This window comes from Grus americana, chromosome 16 (assembly GCF_028858705.1).
Source record: "Grus americana isolate bGruAme1 chromosome 16, bGruAme1.mat, whole genome shotgun sequence".
NCBI lineage: Eukaryota > Metazoa > Chordata > Aves > Gruiformes > Gruidae > Grus > Grus americana.
In genome coordinates this window covers 14533929-14550012 of record NC_072867.1, presented here as the reverse complement: position 1 = coordinate 14550012, position 16084 = coordinate 14533929, and the positions used below count along the sequence as shown (strand labels likewise).

The window sequence follows — 16084 nt, the reverse complement described above, 5'->3', positions numbered from 1 at the left end:
CCCTGCCGTTCACCCGCTTCCCTCCAGCGGCACCGCGCGGACCCTTGCCCCCCCCGGAACGTCTCCCCTGCGCTCGGGCCGCCAGCCGGGCCCGCGATGGAGGCGCACAGCCCCACCTCTGATTGGCCGCGGCGCGGCCCGCGTGATGGCGACGGCGGCGGCGATTGGCTGGCGGGCGAGACCTGTTTCCCAGGCGACGGGGCGGCCGGCTGGGTGCCGCCATGGCGAGCGTGCACGAGAGCCTCTACTTCAACCCGATGATGACGAACGGCGTGGTGCATGCTAACGTCTTCGGCATCAAGGACTGGGTCACCCCTTACAAGATGGCGCTGCTGGTGCTCTTGAGCGAGCTGGGCCGCGCCGGCACGCAGCTCGGGTTGCTGGAACGGCGGCGGCTCAACCGGCTGCTGCTGCCGCTACTGCAGGTCGGGGACGGGCCTGGGCCCGGTACTGAGGGGGAGGGAGGCTGCTTGTGTTGTGGTCTGTCGCGACATGTCGCTCTCCTCCCCAGGGCCCTGACATGCCGCTGTCGCGACTGCGCAAGGCCATCGAGGAGTCCTGCCCGCACCTGGCTAGCTCCGTGCACATCAGGTGGGCGCCGGGGCCGCGCCTCCCCCCGCCCGCCCTCAGGAAACCCATAAACCGGGTCCCCGCGATCGGGGCGGGGGGAGCAGAGCTGCTGAGGGTCTCACATCGGCCCCCCGCTGCGGGCTTGTAGTGGAGGGAGCCTCGAAGCCGCAGCCAGCCGGGCTTCCCTGCAGGAACCGCCTGCGTTGTTTGGTTAATCCCTTCCCTCTTGTAGTTTCTGTGTTGGAAACGTGAGAACACCACCGCTACAACCAGTGTTCCTGTGACAGACGCTAAAGCCGTTATCTGCATGCTCTGTGTTACCTGGTTCTACTCTAATATCTATTAAAAAGGGCTCTGAAATGTGTAAATGTATATAGTTTAAAAAGTCACGTTTGGAGTAAAAATGTACTTCTACAGTTCTCTTAGTTCTCATAAATAAGTTCTGAAAGGCACACAAACCGAACATTGAAGCCATCTGTTTTAAAGTTTCCATGATACAGAAGATCTGTTTTGATATTGGCTAACTCACTAAACAGCAACAGTTCTAAAAGTCTATTTTGGGTTCCTAATTGTTTTGTTAAAAGCATAACATTCTTTTCTAATTGTTCTCTTTATTAAAAGAACTGTTTAAAAAGGGAAAAAAACCCCCAACAACCCAAACTTGATTATTATTTGGCTTATTATTAAAATGTAATATGTTTTGATTTGGCTCATGAATATAAAACCTTTTGGGCCTAATGAATTAGCCACCACTTGGTTCTGTTTGTGTTTAATCATCTGTACCTGTAATAGAAGAATATGTTATTTGATGCATATTATTAATACCCTAAAAAAAAGTGGTTTTCTTTCCCTGTTTAGGTTAAAACTTATGGCAGAAGGAGAATTGAAAGATATGGAGCAATTTTTTGATGACCTTTCAGATTCATTTACAGGGACAGAGCCAGAAGTTCATAAAACAAGTGTAGTAGGTAACTAATTGTTATCCATAAGCTATATCTGATGTAATGTCTATCGCTGATGTAATTCATTCAGGATACAGCTTTGATTTTCTTTTGGGGGAGGTGTAAAGATTGCATAATACAATTTTCTCTTGTTCACATGTTTCATATTAACCAGTAATTTTGTATAGTGTGCGGTTCTTGCTGTTCTGAACAATTTTTCTGTGATCGGATAGTATGTGAGATTTGCCACTAAATTAATACCAGATTTACACCCTGCAAAATTGAGTTTTGTCAGTTGGTAGGCTGAGATGAGACACTTAAGTGAAATTAAATAATGTGATTTAAGCTTCTGGTTGTTATGATTTCTAGTCTCTGAAACAGCAGCCTTACAGACATTTGTCCTAACAGATGTTTTCTTTTGCAGGTCTATTTCTGCGCCATATGATCTTGGCATACAATAAACTTTCTTTTAGTCAGGTCTATAAACTTTACACTGCACTCCAGCAGTACTTTCAAAACGATGAGAAAAAGAACGGAATCGATGAGAGTGATATGGAACTGACAAACACAGAGGAACTGGAGGGGAAAATGGAGAAAGAAGAACTCGATGTACCTTTAAGGTGATATATTAATATTAGTCTTTCCCACTTCTTAAAAGAATTAGTCTTATTTCAGGTTACCTCTGTACACAACAGAGTAAACTTAAGCTTTGTCCAGCTCAGGATACTGCTCCTGTTAAACTTTCCAAACTCCACAATTGCTCAACTGGGCCCTGCACATGTCCCATCACTAACAGCCTCAGCTGCGATATGAGATGTAGTGTACTGTAATCTTGTATTTATTTTTTTTTTAAAAGCCTCATACACACTGGCAGAGCTGGGCGGCCTCTCCATTTGCTTGGTGCCACCGTGTGGTAACACTCATAAATGGCAATAGTTCTGCTCAGTGTCTTGTAGAAGATGGCGGTACCCCATTCTCATGCTCACTTAGGCAATTGCAAACTGAAGGCCAGATGCTGCCCAGTTTCCTTCTGTCCAGCTCACTGCTGAATGATTTCTCTGGTGGTGCTAGTGTTTGATGTGCTAAAGCTGTTGGGAGAGGTCACTTCTGCTTCTGGCAAGGAAAGATTGCTTGCTAAAGGAAAAGTTAAGCTTCATGGTTTTGGTTTCGCTTTTCACCCTTCTCCAAATAAAAGAACTCACATTTATTTACATCAAAAATGAGAAGCAAATATTCAGACTTTTCACGTGTTACAGAGGTGCTCCACTGTAGGAATAATCCTAAAAGCACTTTGTGTATCCCTGTATTTAAAAGGTACTTTCTAAACTGTCTTTATATAAACTTGTGCTTTTACATGCTCTGCTACAGCATGAGTCAGTTACCAGCTTTTGGAGCCTGGCTGTATGCTGTAGTTGCTGTCTTTCCATGGAATAAACTTCTATCTGCTCTTGCAGAACAGCTGTTTTCTGGAGTGACGTACGCGGCCAAAGTGCCAGTTCATTTCACTCTGAATATCTTCAGAAGAAAGGAAGAACAGAGCACAGCCATTTGCATATGTCAACCCCAAATCCTCTATCTGCTGTTTTTCTTTGGGTTTTCATGTGTATTTAGGGTAACATTCATATTGACCACAGTCTCTGCAGGTTGAAGATTACAACTATGCAAAATCTTTTGGATTGCTTTCATGTAGTAGATTTTATTCTTTGCTTAGTTTCCTTTCATGCTTTGAGCTCTAATATCTCATAAAACTTTATAAAGCAAAAGTGTGGAGTATCCGATAAAACATTTCCTTGTATTCTATTTCATTGCCCTTGTTTCTGACCAGAATGCTTCTTACCAGGGAAGAAGAGATATCTTGCAGTGGGCCTCTGTCACAGAAACAAGCAGAGTATTTTCTTTCTCAGCAGGTACGTTAATTCTGAATAAAATTGAGTAAATCATCTATAACATGAATTTCACCTTCAGTTTTTATCCACAGCGTCAAACATGATGTTTTCTTAGACCTGTTAAAGATTTGTTGATATATTGCATGTAGTTGCTCAGTATGAGCACTTGGGGCTAAAAGTGTTTTATTTAGGTATGTACACCATATGATGATATTTGATTCTGAGAAGGTCACTTCTGTTCTGACTGCTCGCCTCAGATATGAAATGTGCAGCTTTGTTGATTATTCCAACTGATAAATACAAAATGGAGCAGAAATACACATGGGCACAAATGTCAGTGAATGTGCTGCATGCTTATAAGAGCTTGCTAAAAATATAAAATGCATGTAATGCGTGATGTTTCATGTACATTTGAAAAGGTCAAAGTAACTTCTCAGTCCCATTAGGATCTTTACTGGGTTGTTGAATCCAGTCACCTGATTGCAGCAAGGCTCGTGCAACTTCGTGACCCCCAGTGCAACCAGTGGTGAGGCTGAGCATGCTGTTATCCCGTTCCCCTCTCTGGCTGATGAGGATGAAGGTCCATTAGTGTGAAATACATACAAGTGTACACTCTCATGGGTGTGTGCACTCTCTCTCTCTCGATTCCACCAGTAACTAGGCTTATACACTCAGTTTATCAAGTGTCTGGCCCCTAGATTGTCTTGTCTCCAGCAGAAAGACACAACACACGTACAAATGCATCTCTCAGTTGACCCAAAGTCTTTCCATCACTTGGCTTGGGATCTCCTGGTTGGCCTGGACTTCCTCCAGTTGTCTTGTTCAGAGAAACATATCTGCCCCAGATATCTTACGGCTGTTGCAATACTTGGCTCTCGAGTTTATCCTGCTTTCTGCCTAGTCTGGCTTGATGTTGACCAGCGGTCACCCACTGACACGCGTGCTCTCACTTGCTCGGCTTGCTGGCACTGCCGCACGCAGACCCCTGTGTTCTAGCTCCAGTTGCTGGCGTGTCAGCCTCCGTACACACATGCAGAATGGGGAACCCCTCATCCAAGAATAGTTAGAAATAGGGTTGAATGATAAGACAAGACAGACTGCAGTGATCTGGCACAAAGTGTGGATTTTAACTGCAGTGACATGCTGTTACACTGTGTTCTTTACCTGGTGTGGTTTATGTAGAGTATCTGTAACTGGTGTGTATAGTTTTTTTTCCCCCTCTTTAATTAGAGTATTATGGAGGAATTGGGATGTTTAGGAGGGTTCTGAAATTTGAAGTCTTTTTATTATTCACTGTTCAGTAATGCTTATTCTAGGAACTAGATTACTGTAATTTTTTATTAATTGACCTACTTGCTGAAGCAAACTATGAATTAACTTGTATTTAGTTTCCTGATTTTTTTTTTTGGTAAGGAGATACAAGTAATTCCAGTGAGCGATCTGTTCTTCAATTTCAGTGAGCGTATTAGTTCTTCAAAGAGAAACTTAAATGGAATTCTTTAAGTACCTTTAAATAGTCATTTGAATAAGCTTTTATTTTACTAGGTCTCTCTGATGTCTGGAAAGTGAATGCTATAATATAGTACAGAATAAAACTGCCACTGACGTTTCAGCATCATAGTAGACAGAGCTGGTACAAAAATCTTCTTTTGTGCTGTCTCCAAGCAGATAACAAACTGACAAGCATGCATCAAAATACATTTGTAACCCTCCAGATTGAGTTAGTTACCTTACTTTTAGTTTCCCATTTTTATTCCAGGCTTCCTTATTAAAGAATGATGAAACAAAGGCTCTTACTCCAGCATCTTTACAAAAGGAATTGAACAACTTGTTAAAATTTAATCCAGACTTTGCTGAAGCAGTAAGTATCTTTTTCTTCATCCAAAATGGTTATAAAGGGATTTTTATCTCTAGGATGGGATTATTTGGGAGTAATTTATTCTATATTGAAATATAAGCAGATGATAAAAATGCGAGCAAGTTTCATGCAAATGTTTAGTAATTCAGACTGAAACTCCTGAAGGTACAGAAACCTTAATTAAGCTAAGTACTTCACCACATGTCTAGCTTTATGCGCAGATATAATCCTCTTAATTTTGGTGGGTCTATGTGAGTGCATTCTTCTTGAACTAAATCTCAAACTCACTTCTTTTTACACATGTTATCCTAAGAAATTTCAGGCCTTATACTCACATAGTTTAAAAATCAGGATTAAGTGCAATATCTGTTGATTTTGCTTACTGATGTTCTCTTTACTTCTGGTGCTTAATAGCAATTTATACCGAAAGCAATCGACAACTCGGTTGGTTCCAGACCTGTGCTGTGAGAGTTTGCCTTGTTCCTCGAGAACTTATTGTCGAGCAAGTTCCATGAGTTCCCACTCAACTCTTTCCTGCCTCACTTTCTAGCTCTTCCTCCCAATAGCCCTGGGCTGAGGCAGGCAGGATTTTCCTTGCTCCCATTTGGAGACGTTTCCTTGAGAGGGCTGCCGTAGCAGGGGCTGGACTTCACAACTCCAGAAGTCCTTTCCAGTATTCTGTTTGTCCGACATAAAGCGTTGTCTTGCCCAGGTCTCAATGCCAAGAAGAAAATACGTAGTTTTAGCATCTCCTTTCTATCCACATGGCATTTGGAAGCAGTGCTCATGCTTCTGAGTATCTTCCTGAGTGCAGACACAGTGGGAGTCATGCCTCCATTCCCACTCGCACGTAAATACAGGGATTCTACCTATGCAGAGGTCTCAGACTGGGTGGGATAATTCTGACAGCCAGATCTGGGCCTGTGTGACACCATTTGGAAGATCCTGTTAGGGAAGACAATTTTATCCAAGATTTACTGAAGTTCTGTGCTTTCCTGGCCATGCAGTATTTCGCTTGTTAGGCAACCTTTCTCAGTAAGAAGATACGTAGTAATTATAAATAAAAACCTTGTTTTAATAGTTCTGTGTAGTTAAAGCTGGTTTTGCTTCAATTTTTAGCATTATTTAAGCTACTTAAACAGTCTCAGAGTGCAAGATGTCTTCAGTTCAACGCACAGCCTCCTTCATTATTTTGACCGTTTAATTCTCACTGGAGCAGAAAGCAAAAGCAATGGGGATGAAGGTTACGGTCGGAGCCTGAGATACGCTGCTCTGAATCTAGCTGCGCTGCACTGTCGGTTTGGCCATTAGTAAGTTGATGTATTGTACCACGCAACTAAAATACATCTTGTTGCATCTCATAAGTGCTGATAGATAGACCTTCTGTTCATTCTGAAAATCTGCTCAGGAGAAGGGACTTTCTCTAGTTTGATAACAGCTGTAGTTGGGTTGGGATTTCATTGGAATCTTGATTTGTTTTGGTTTGTTTTTATTTTGGCATTTATTTGGTTTCCATAATAACTGAGCCATCTACAGTGGGGTAAGAGTTGACATTTGTCTGTGTCCGGTTACAACTGTTTCCTAGGTATTTAATTTCTCAATTGCTACATTTCCATGACCTCAGAAAGGTCAGTGGACATGAATGCCTATTTTCAGCTATATTCCTAAGAAAGTGTGGTTGATTTTTTGTTAACATTGAAGTCAACATAAAGCTGATGATCTGGAAAAAGAATGATTAAAAAAAACCCCACCATCTGAGCTTTTTTAATTTTAAAATGCCATAGGGGTGGGTGTTATTTTATTGATAAAGCTGGCTTCCCATCTCCATATATGGTTTGCATTTATTGACTGCTGTCTGGATGCATCATGTAAAAGAACTGGAGATGGGAAGGACATCTGCAAAATTAGAGCAACAACTTTTTCTAAATAGGCAGATACTTAACGTTGTCCCTGTTCAAACAATACCTTGGCACATTGGCATGGACAGGATTTGAAAGCCCACTTAAGGGTTGCAGTTGCATTTCTGTAGTGGCTTGCAGATGCCATCTTGCTTCTTATCCTCAAGACTAGAATATATTGCTGAAGTACTAGGAGGAAAACACAAGCTTTCTCAGCAGTCTATTAAAGCAGAGTTACCTTCTGAGTGCAATATGCATAATTTAGATCAATATTTCTCTGTATTGTAATGCTGTATTTTAAGCCCTGTGGGAATACTAATATGTTCTCTTTTTATTTGCTGATAGCCAACAGGCTGAACTTGCACTTCAGGAAGCCATCCGAATTGCACAGGAGTCTAATGACCATGTTTGCTTGCAGCACTGCCTGGTAAGATAGCCATGGTGAAATGGAGGTTAAGTCACCTTTGTCTCTGTCATCCGAGCCTTTGCTCGGTGAACTGCTGCAGAACTACTCTTACAGTAGTATCTCATCACAGGCATCAGTCATTTAAATGTGACTGTCCAGCAGTGGGGTGACGTTGTGTCTGGCAGATGGGTCACCCAGAGCACCAAACTGTCAGGGGGTCATGAGGTGGTTTTGTTCCTACTCAGGATTACTTTTTTCTTACTTTTAAATAGGAGTTGTGATCCTGGAGTACTAAGATCTCAGTATGAAGCTTGAAGTTTAGTCTTACATGTTTTAAAGAGACAAAGTAGTTCATAAACTTCCTCCTTACTGTCTGTTGGATTCTCAAAGAGTAATCAGCTTTCTTTTGAAAAAAGAAACAAAAAGGAGGAGGGAAAGACTTAGATTTGCCTGTATTTTGTTCTGTAACTAACATTATGGTTATAATGAATTGGCATCAATGGTATCAAACTGCTGAGATACCGCTTTCCACGGTTAACTGTGTAATGGGGATTCTGTGCATTATTCTGAACTTCCAGTGTTGACTGCTGTCAATCCAGCATCCCAGCCTAGCTGCACTTTTGATACATTTTGATGTGCAGCATTTAATAGAAGTTTCCTTAGTACCATATTAATTCTGAAGAGTGATTTGTATTTCCAGTGAGTTTTGATGCATTCTGTGCAAAAAGTAAGAGAAGTTAAAAGTGCTGCAGCCATTAGCGATTTGCAATGAGATTTTAACTTTATCTCCTTGCTAGAGCTGGTTGTACATCTTGGAGCAGAAGATATTCGATAGCTGTGTTCTACTGGAGCACTCTGTGAACAAGTCTTTACATTTTGGTTTGCCGGTAAGTCCGTTTAATTTATTCTTAACTATTCTAGGACAAACATGTGTGGCGAGGGGAGCATTCAAAATATGTAACTGAATTTAAACAAATCTATTTTAACACTCCAAAATCTAGCTGTTTCTATGATTTTTACTCTTCATATTATCAAACCAGAGTTCAGTTGCTTTAATGCCAGTGCATTATTGCAAGGCTCACTGGTTTTCCTTCCAACTTGTTTTTTCAGGCTGAAGAACTCTCTGTGGCTACTAGCCTGGCCCCATGCACCATTTCGGCCTTGGGCTTGTAGCACAATCTGCTGGTGCTTGAGGGAGGTTCTTATGCCTCCACCTTCCCTGAAACTCAGTGCTGATGCCTCTGGCAGGGCTTTGAACACATATTTACTTGTATGGCTCTGGCCCAGCTGTGAGATCTTGCAAGGCAGCCTTCCCCTTGATAGTTTTGTGCCCTGAATCTGTTAGCTGTTAATGTTTAGTTCTGTCTTCCTCAAGATTTGCAATCTCTTCGTTAAGAGAATTGTTCTAAAAGGAACTAAACTGCTGATGTTGGGAGCTGAGAGCAGACATGGCTGCTTGGTGGGGAAGGGGAGGGAAGGCTCTGTGTTTTCACAGCTGTTTCATCATTGGAGAAATCCAGGTACAAGTCATGTCATCCTCTTTAAGACTTCTGTGTGGGGGAGTGGAAATTACCTTTCACATCTAACAAAATGGCATTCACATATGTGTGGGTGTGCATAAGTGGGTATTTAAAGAAATGCCTGGAGCAGTGTTCCTTTGTCTGTGCTGAATAACGTCACCTCTTTTTCTTTGGGATTTTTTTCTTAGCTTAGAACTCTTGCTCCGGTGCAATTTGTAAGCTTAGTGTACTCTATTGTCTTTCAGTGCTGTTGGTAAGGTTCTTTTTTTCTTCTTCCCAGTACCTTGCTTCCCTGGGAATACAGTCCTTGGTTCAGCAAAGAGCTTTTGCAGGAAAGGCTGCCAACAAACTAATGGATGCCTTAAAAGATTCTGATCTGTTGCACTGGAAACACAGCTTGTCAGAGCTTATTGATATTAGTATAGCACAGAAGACTGCCATTTGGAGATTATATGGCCGCAGGTATTTTGTTTCTTTTGAACTCTTGGGTTAGCTCACTGTACTTGTTAGCACATAATGCATTTTGAGTTATTTATATAGGTGTAACAAGTGACTGTGTCTCTCCAGTGCACTAAAATAAAGCAATCAGGCTGATTCAGTACAGGCCAAGTGCAATTATTTCCATTCTCTCGTGTTCTTTTAAAACCCATAGTGGAGAAGAGATTGAGTTTCCATTTAGTAGTGGCAAATAGATGATGAGTTGTTCCCGTGCCCCCATTTTCAGCATCTCTGTGCTTAGACTGTGTGTAGCTTTCAGTATGTAGTACTCAATGCGCCTGCATAGTCCAGAGTTCCTGGACAGCAGTTGTTTTACAAGTTTTCATTCTCCCCCAGGCCCCTGGCTTACCAGAAAATGTAGACTGTTGTCATAACAAGACCATAGATTAAAAATGGTTGTTGTTTGTTGCTTGAAAGCTAAAAGATGTTTCTCTTGCACAAGCACCATGGCACTTCAACAAGCCCAAACATTGCTGAGCATGAACAGTCTGGAGGCTGTGAATGTGGGTGTTCAGCAGAATAACACAGAGTCCTTTGCTGTAGTATTGTGTCACCTGGCTGAGCTACATGCAGAGCAGGTGAGTTTTATGGCTAGTTGCACAAAATGTCATTTGGGTGAGAGGACGTGTGGGTGTTATTGACAGACAGTGCGAGACATGACTTGTGTTTCATTCTGCCTTCAGTGTCCGCACTGGGGGCGAAGAAAATACAGGGGGTTTGCTTGGCAAGTTCTTTCCATGAAGGTTGTGTTGAAATCAAGGGGAGTGGTTCTTGCCCCAGTGTACATTAATCGGAGTGCTGTTTCTGTGTTACAGGGATACTTTGCAGCTGCTTCTGAAATACTGAAACACCTAAAGGAAAGGTTCCCTCCCAACAGTCAGCATGCACAGGTAGACTATTTATAATTTAACCTGTAAATTACGTCACTATTATACAATAGGATCTGAGTTCCATCGTGTCTGGATTCTTTCCTCTGTGTGCCTTGGGCTATATGTTTGCTAATTTCACTTGGCTCATGACTTCACAGGAATCTGTGTGGCATAAACTTTTCTACAAAAGCATGAAAAAGATGCCTCTGTTTTAATACTGGTGAGACGTTTATCTCGCCATAGCCTCCTGGGAAAAAGCTGTTTAAATAGAAACATCATTGACAGAGGAATATACATCTCCTTCATGAGCACATAGAGTAATTAAATGCTCTGCATTGATTTGGAGCTTCAAAGTTCTGTTTAATTAGTGGTACTTATTTTGATATATTACAGTCCAGAAATAATTGAGAGAATAGGCTTTTTTTTGTGTGACTCTGGGAAACACATTAACACGTGAGTCTCTAAGATAGTATTTACATTGAAGTGTTCAAGATTCCATGACATATAGTTTGGTCCTTCTCTTTTCACTACAGAACAAGTCTACTGTTTCAAAGCATTAGTAATGATTTAAAAGAACTTTTTTACTTAAAATGCAGTCAAATAGGTGAGTTTTGGTATTGAAACGTTAATCCAGACCTGAGCATTTCCACTGAGGGCAGTAATTTAGTAAATCCAGTAATTGGACGGTAGAGTTAGTTGTGTCTAGACATAAATATCCACAGGGGAAAATAAAAAGTAAGTTCTAACCTGGGATTAGAAAATGAGCAGGCACAACTTCTAAAACTTGTTCCTGGATGTTCTTTGTTTAGCTTTGGATGCTGTTTGATCAGAAAATACAGTTTGAGAGCGCCATGAATGATGGCAGATATCATATAGCAGATTCTCTTGTAGCAGGAATTACAGCACTTAATAGCATTGAAGGCGTATACAGGTAAGAAATGACTCTGTGTACACTTGCAGGTGTGTCCCATGGAGATAATGAAAAATTTAGCAGAATGATTGCTGGCAGTCACGCGTGCTTACATGTTCTTCCCTTTCCAGAACTAATTACGGTCATGTTGTCTAACCTGTAGTGCTTATTCCATTAGAGCGTGTCCTGCAATAATAATTTCTAGTTGTTTCTCTGGATATTTTAAGAACTGGAATAGCACTGCTGAAGTTGGTGTTATTCTAGAGCTGTAGATCTGTTGTGAGAACACAAAATCTGCCGTGGTAACTGTACTCAAACCTGAGCACAAAGAGTTTTATGTCAAATAGCTATGGATCTCAGGTCTAATCTGAGCTTGAGTGTCTTCGACTGTGTCCTGGTTTCTACATCTACACAGTGGAACAATGTGGTTTTTCTCTCACCTTAATGAGTTCTTGCTCCTAAATGAGAATGACATGTTAGAAATGGGTAGGATTGAAACTTGTTATTTGGTGAGTATGAAAACCAACTTACTGTTAAAAGCAATTTCTTATTGATTTTCAATGAGGCAAAACACCTAAAAACGTAGCCAATGCCGGGAAGCTGGAAGATCAGTATTCAAGCTGTGGGACCTGATGCTCGTCCTTCTGGAATCGGACTGTTTGTGATTTCCCTGATCTTTAAATATTCTGCTCAGTGTCTGGGTTCAGTGCAGTTGTACACATCCCCTGCTGCTGTGTATTTGTTTCTTATTACCCTGTTCTCGCTCTTTCCCCGTTGCTCCATATCCTTGTTAGCTGAAGCCAATTTTAGCTGCTTTACCTCAACCTGTTTTTCTTACATATAATTACTTGTGCTTTCTAGCTTGCATGCCCTCCCACTTCTGCTGCCTGTTTGGCCTTTGTTTTTGGCAATCCCTGTTTTCTATCTAAAGCTGTTTTATGAGTTTGATCCTTTCTGCCTGTGAGTTGTCCAGCTGGAATCAGAGATATCTGTTTTTCCCCCTGCCAGTGTGTACAGCATGCGTATGCTTTGTCAGAATGCCATTCTGCAGTTACAAGAAACTGAGGTCACAAAATAGAGACTCTTTTACTATGTTCTGAAGAGCAGAATTATATCTAAAGTATAAAAAGACAATCAGTGATGTTTTATTTCCACCACGGCAGAAAAGCCATTGTATTGAAAGCCCAAAATCAAATGTCAGAGGCACACAAACTTTTGCAGAAATTGTTGATCCACTGCCAGAAGATCAAGAACACCGAGATGGTGATTAGGTAAGAATGTTTCATTTTCAGAGTATTAAAGCCACTTTGCAGTGATTAGAATCAGCCATTTCAATTTGTCTGTGTTCAGACTTCAGTAGTCTTCAGATTACCTACTATGATTTGGAGATTACAAAATAATTCCATTTATTAATTGTGGTATGGAGGAATCCTCAAAATATTGTAGAATTGAAACCTAGTCACCTGTAACATGTAAACTAAAAGGTAGTATACTTATTTCAAAGTTCCATGAAGACTTAGGGACGAATGAGACACTGCATCCAAAATAAATAGAAAATAGAAATGTACGTGTGTAGTTGTACCTTTGTGCTAACCTTCAGAGTGTTTACAGTGTTATTTAATCTTTTGTATGTCGGGGCATCTCCTTTTAAGGGTGTAATTGAAGTTTATTGTATATGCAGTAATGCAATTCATAATAAAATCAATACCATTATGGATGGAATCATTGTTTGGGAAACAAGTGGACTTTTTCATCAAAAGAAAACGTTTGTAATTCTTTCCCCCTGTTTTGGTTAGCGTACTGCTGTCGGTGGCAGAGCTCTACTGGAGATCTTCATGTCATACCATAGCGTTGCCTGTCCTGCTGCAGGCTCTTGCCCTCTCTCGAGAATATAGTCTACAGTACTTGGCTTCCGAAACTGTGCTGAACTTGGCTTTCTCCCAGGTATGTCTGATTTGTGTTTTCACAGGGCTGTAGGGCAACATTTATTCTGGGGATCTGGATACTGTTTTTAGTCCTGTGAGATTTAAGAACACAACCTTGTTGGAATTAAACTATTGATCCTGAAGAAGTACATTCTAAATGTAAAATCTTTTGAGGAAGTTAATAAAAGCTGAGTTTCATGTGTATCACTGAGATGTGTAGTTATTGTATATAATTAAGCAGGCAAGCATAAATTAGCCCTGCCATCATTTCTTCCATTGTTATTTTTTCTGCTAGTATTTTGGCTTTTTAGTAGCACAGTTTGGCATGTGTTTGAATTAAAAATGATGCTTGTGATGCAGTTCAGTTATATTGTTTATTCCGAGCTGGCAGAGATGTGGTTGTCGGCACTGACTGCAGCGGAGAAGCCATGCCTAATCATTTCAGATAGTAGCTCATTTCTACTAATAAGTTTTGATTTAAAAGAAGATTATGTGGAAAAAATTTACATCCTTGTCTGTAGTGCATTGCGTTATTAGAAACAGATGTGGCTTATGTTGGTCTTCTCTGAAGAAGCTGCTCTTACCAGTGGATTCCAGTATTAGACCAGCAAGTCTTTCTCTTTCAGCTGATCCTTGGCATTCCTGAACAAGCCCTGAATATTCTGCACATGGCAATAGAACCTGTCTTGGCCCATGGAGCTGTCCTGGACAAAGGCTGTGCCATGTTCTTGGTGGCCAAATGTCAGGTGGCTTCTGCAGCTTCCTATGCTCCGCAGAAGAAGATTGAAGGTAGCGTGAAGAGTAATTCTCCTCACTGAAACTGCGCTCAGAAGTTGAGAAGTGCAAACCAGCGTGTGTGCTGGAGTCCTGCTACACGATCACTGTTAAAAAAGTTTAAATAATATAGCAGAGTGTTACCTAGTTATTGGATAGCAAAATTAATTTGGGATTATTTAACAGATGCAGTGTTTATAACGGACTCTTGTTTATCTGCATACTTGCACACCTGTATTTTGCAGCAAAGGCTGAATAACAGAAACTATCTGAAAGACCATGTTGCTAAGACACAAATTGTTTTGAAAAGCTGAGGAACTTATAATTGAGCTCCTTAGAATTGAGCTGTATTGCTTGGAGTTGTTAGCTGTTACTGTGATATTATCTTAAATATGACTGTCCCCCTTTTTTCCACAGCTTTGGAATCCGCTCTCTTGAACCTAAATGAAGCCAAGGCTTACTTTGCCAAAGTGGACTGCAAAGAGCAGCTCAGGGATGTTCTCTACTTCCAAGCCCGGCTGTTCCACACCCTAGGCAAGACCCAGGAAAGGAACAAATGTGCCATGTTGTTCCGTCAGTTGCACCAGGAACTGCCGGCACATGGTGTCCCCTTAATCAATGCCTTCAAGTGATGCATTTAAAGATGAGATTTGTTTGTTTTCCTGTTTGGTTTTTTTATATATATATAAATGTCTTTTTATTATATTCAGTCATCCGTGTTTCAAAATAACCGCCAATAAATCATGATCTTCTAGTGAACAAACTTGTTTTGTTTGTAATGACTTAAGGGAAAACATAGGTTTCCACCCATTTCACTTTTATGGTGTACTTGAAATTAAGAATAAGAATTGAATGGAGGAAAAAAAAAAAGCAAAGACTCTCTTGACTGCATTATAAACACACTGAGGGGAGTAGCACAGTCACGATAAAATAATATCTGTTCTTAGTAGTGACATTTTCAGAATCAATGCTGGCTTTATGAACACTGGGGTACAAAAAATAGTGGAAAATGTAGGCGAAGCTCCTTTGTGCTGATTTTAAGTGGTATAGAATGGGGAGTCTCATTTAAAACATGTCCTTGTGTTTAACCTGTCTACAGTCGCTGTTTATTCTGTAGAAACAGATGGTGCTGGCAGAAGGGAAAAAAACGGGATTCAGTTGGAAAGGTCTAACAGTGCAAAGTCCTGGCATCGTCATTACATGTGTCCTTGTGCAGAGAGCAGCTGAGAAAAGTAAAGAGTGCTCAACCAAAGCCCCGGCTCAGCTGAAATGTTTTATTGTATGTGTTCTCCCACAGGCGCTGCGTATGACTTACCTGCTCTGGTTTTATGGGTGAATAAAGGAAGATCACAACTAACTCAACTAACTCAGTATCTGATACGCTGCTGTTGGCTTCTAGCAATTCAATCCTCATTTTGGGAGAAAATTTTGGCTGTGGTGTGGGATTTCAAGGCAGATGGGGTTGCACTTTGTGAGTGTAAACCTTTTGTGGGTGAAGCTTGGGGATGGGGGTGCCAGTCCTTGCACCTTGGGATTATATAAAAGCTGAACATCATTAGTGTGAACACTTGAAGATACCCTGCCAGGAAGAGCTAGATTAAACCATGGCATTGTTAGTAATCAGAAAGCAAGACCAGGCCTAAACCAGGTAAGGCAGGAAGAGAGAAGCTCTGAGATGAGGGTAGTCCAGTGGTAGTTCACACGTCTTGTTAATTAGTGTTGCAGTGTTAATCAGTGCCTAACTTTTAAACAGCAGCTGTATTTCTAACAGTGAAAAGTGACCCAGGTTCCCACGTGGGCTTCACGGGAGTGCTGGTTTTGGTGGTTTGCCTCCTCTCAACTACCTTGTCAGACCTCCGTTAATCAGCACCAAGGCGTTCAATCCATAAAACGTTTGGAGCACATGTTATTTTATAGTAAGTGCCTAAAGCTGATTTCTGGAGTGGCTTTCAAGATCCTGGTCAAAATAGCAGCTTTTTTTTTTCCACAAAGCTCTTGTGGAAGCATGGCTCTACTCTGGGGAGCTCTA

The 16084-nt window shown here is 41.2% G+C and overlaps 1 protein-coding gene across 2 annotated transcripts; it reads left to right on the top strand.

The window, feature by feature from the left end:
• Positions 1-179: 179 nt before the first annotated feature.
• Positions 180-14818, top strand: ANAPC5 (anaphase promoting complex subunit 5). Of its 2 annotated transcripts, none has more exons than XM_054844629.1 (17): positions 180-425; positions 512-591; positions 1429-1538; positions 1936-2131; positions 3352-3418; positions 5157-5258; positions 6375-6565; positions 7499-7580; positions 8357-8446; positions 9360-9541; positions 10020-10155; positions 10393-10467; positions 11256-11377; positions 12520-12627; positions 13153-13300; positions 13908-14070; positions 14473-14818. In XM_054844629.1, the coding sequence occupies exons 1-17, from the start codon at positions 222-224 to the stop codon at positions 14685-14687; spliced, it is 2271 nt and encodes a 756-aa protein (XP_054700604.1). In that variant the 5' UTR covers positions 180-221; the 3' UTR covers positions 14688-14818. The 2 variants fall into 2 exon arrangements, with proteins under 2 accessions (XP_054700604.1, XP_054700603.1); XM_054844628.1 differs by having other exon boundaries at positions 197-425; positions 3337-3418.
• Positions 14819-16084: the final 1266 nt, after the last annotated feature.

Excerpts from the sequence above, each read along its gene's own strand:
- ANAPC5 (XM_054844628.1), top strand. The coding sequence starts at position 222 with ATGGCGAGCGTGCACGAGAGCCTCTACTTCAACCCGATGATGACGAAC. Across the intron at positions 6,566-7,498 it reads CACTGTCGGTTTGGCCATTA|CCAACAGGCTGAACTTGCAC; the intron begins GTAAGTTGATGT and ends ATTTGCTGATAG. Across the intron at positions 8,447-9,359 it reads CTTTACATTTTGGTTTGCCG|TACCTTGCTTCCCTGGGAAT; the intron begins GTAAGTCCGTTT and ends TCTTCTTCCCAG.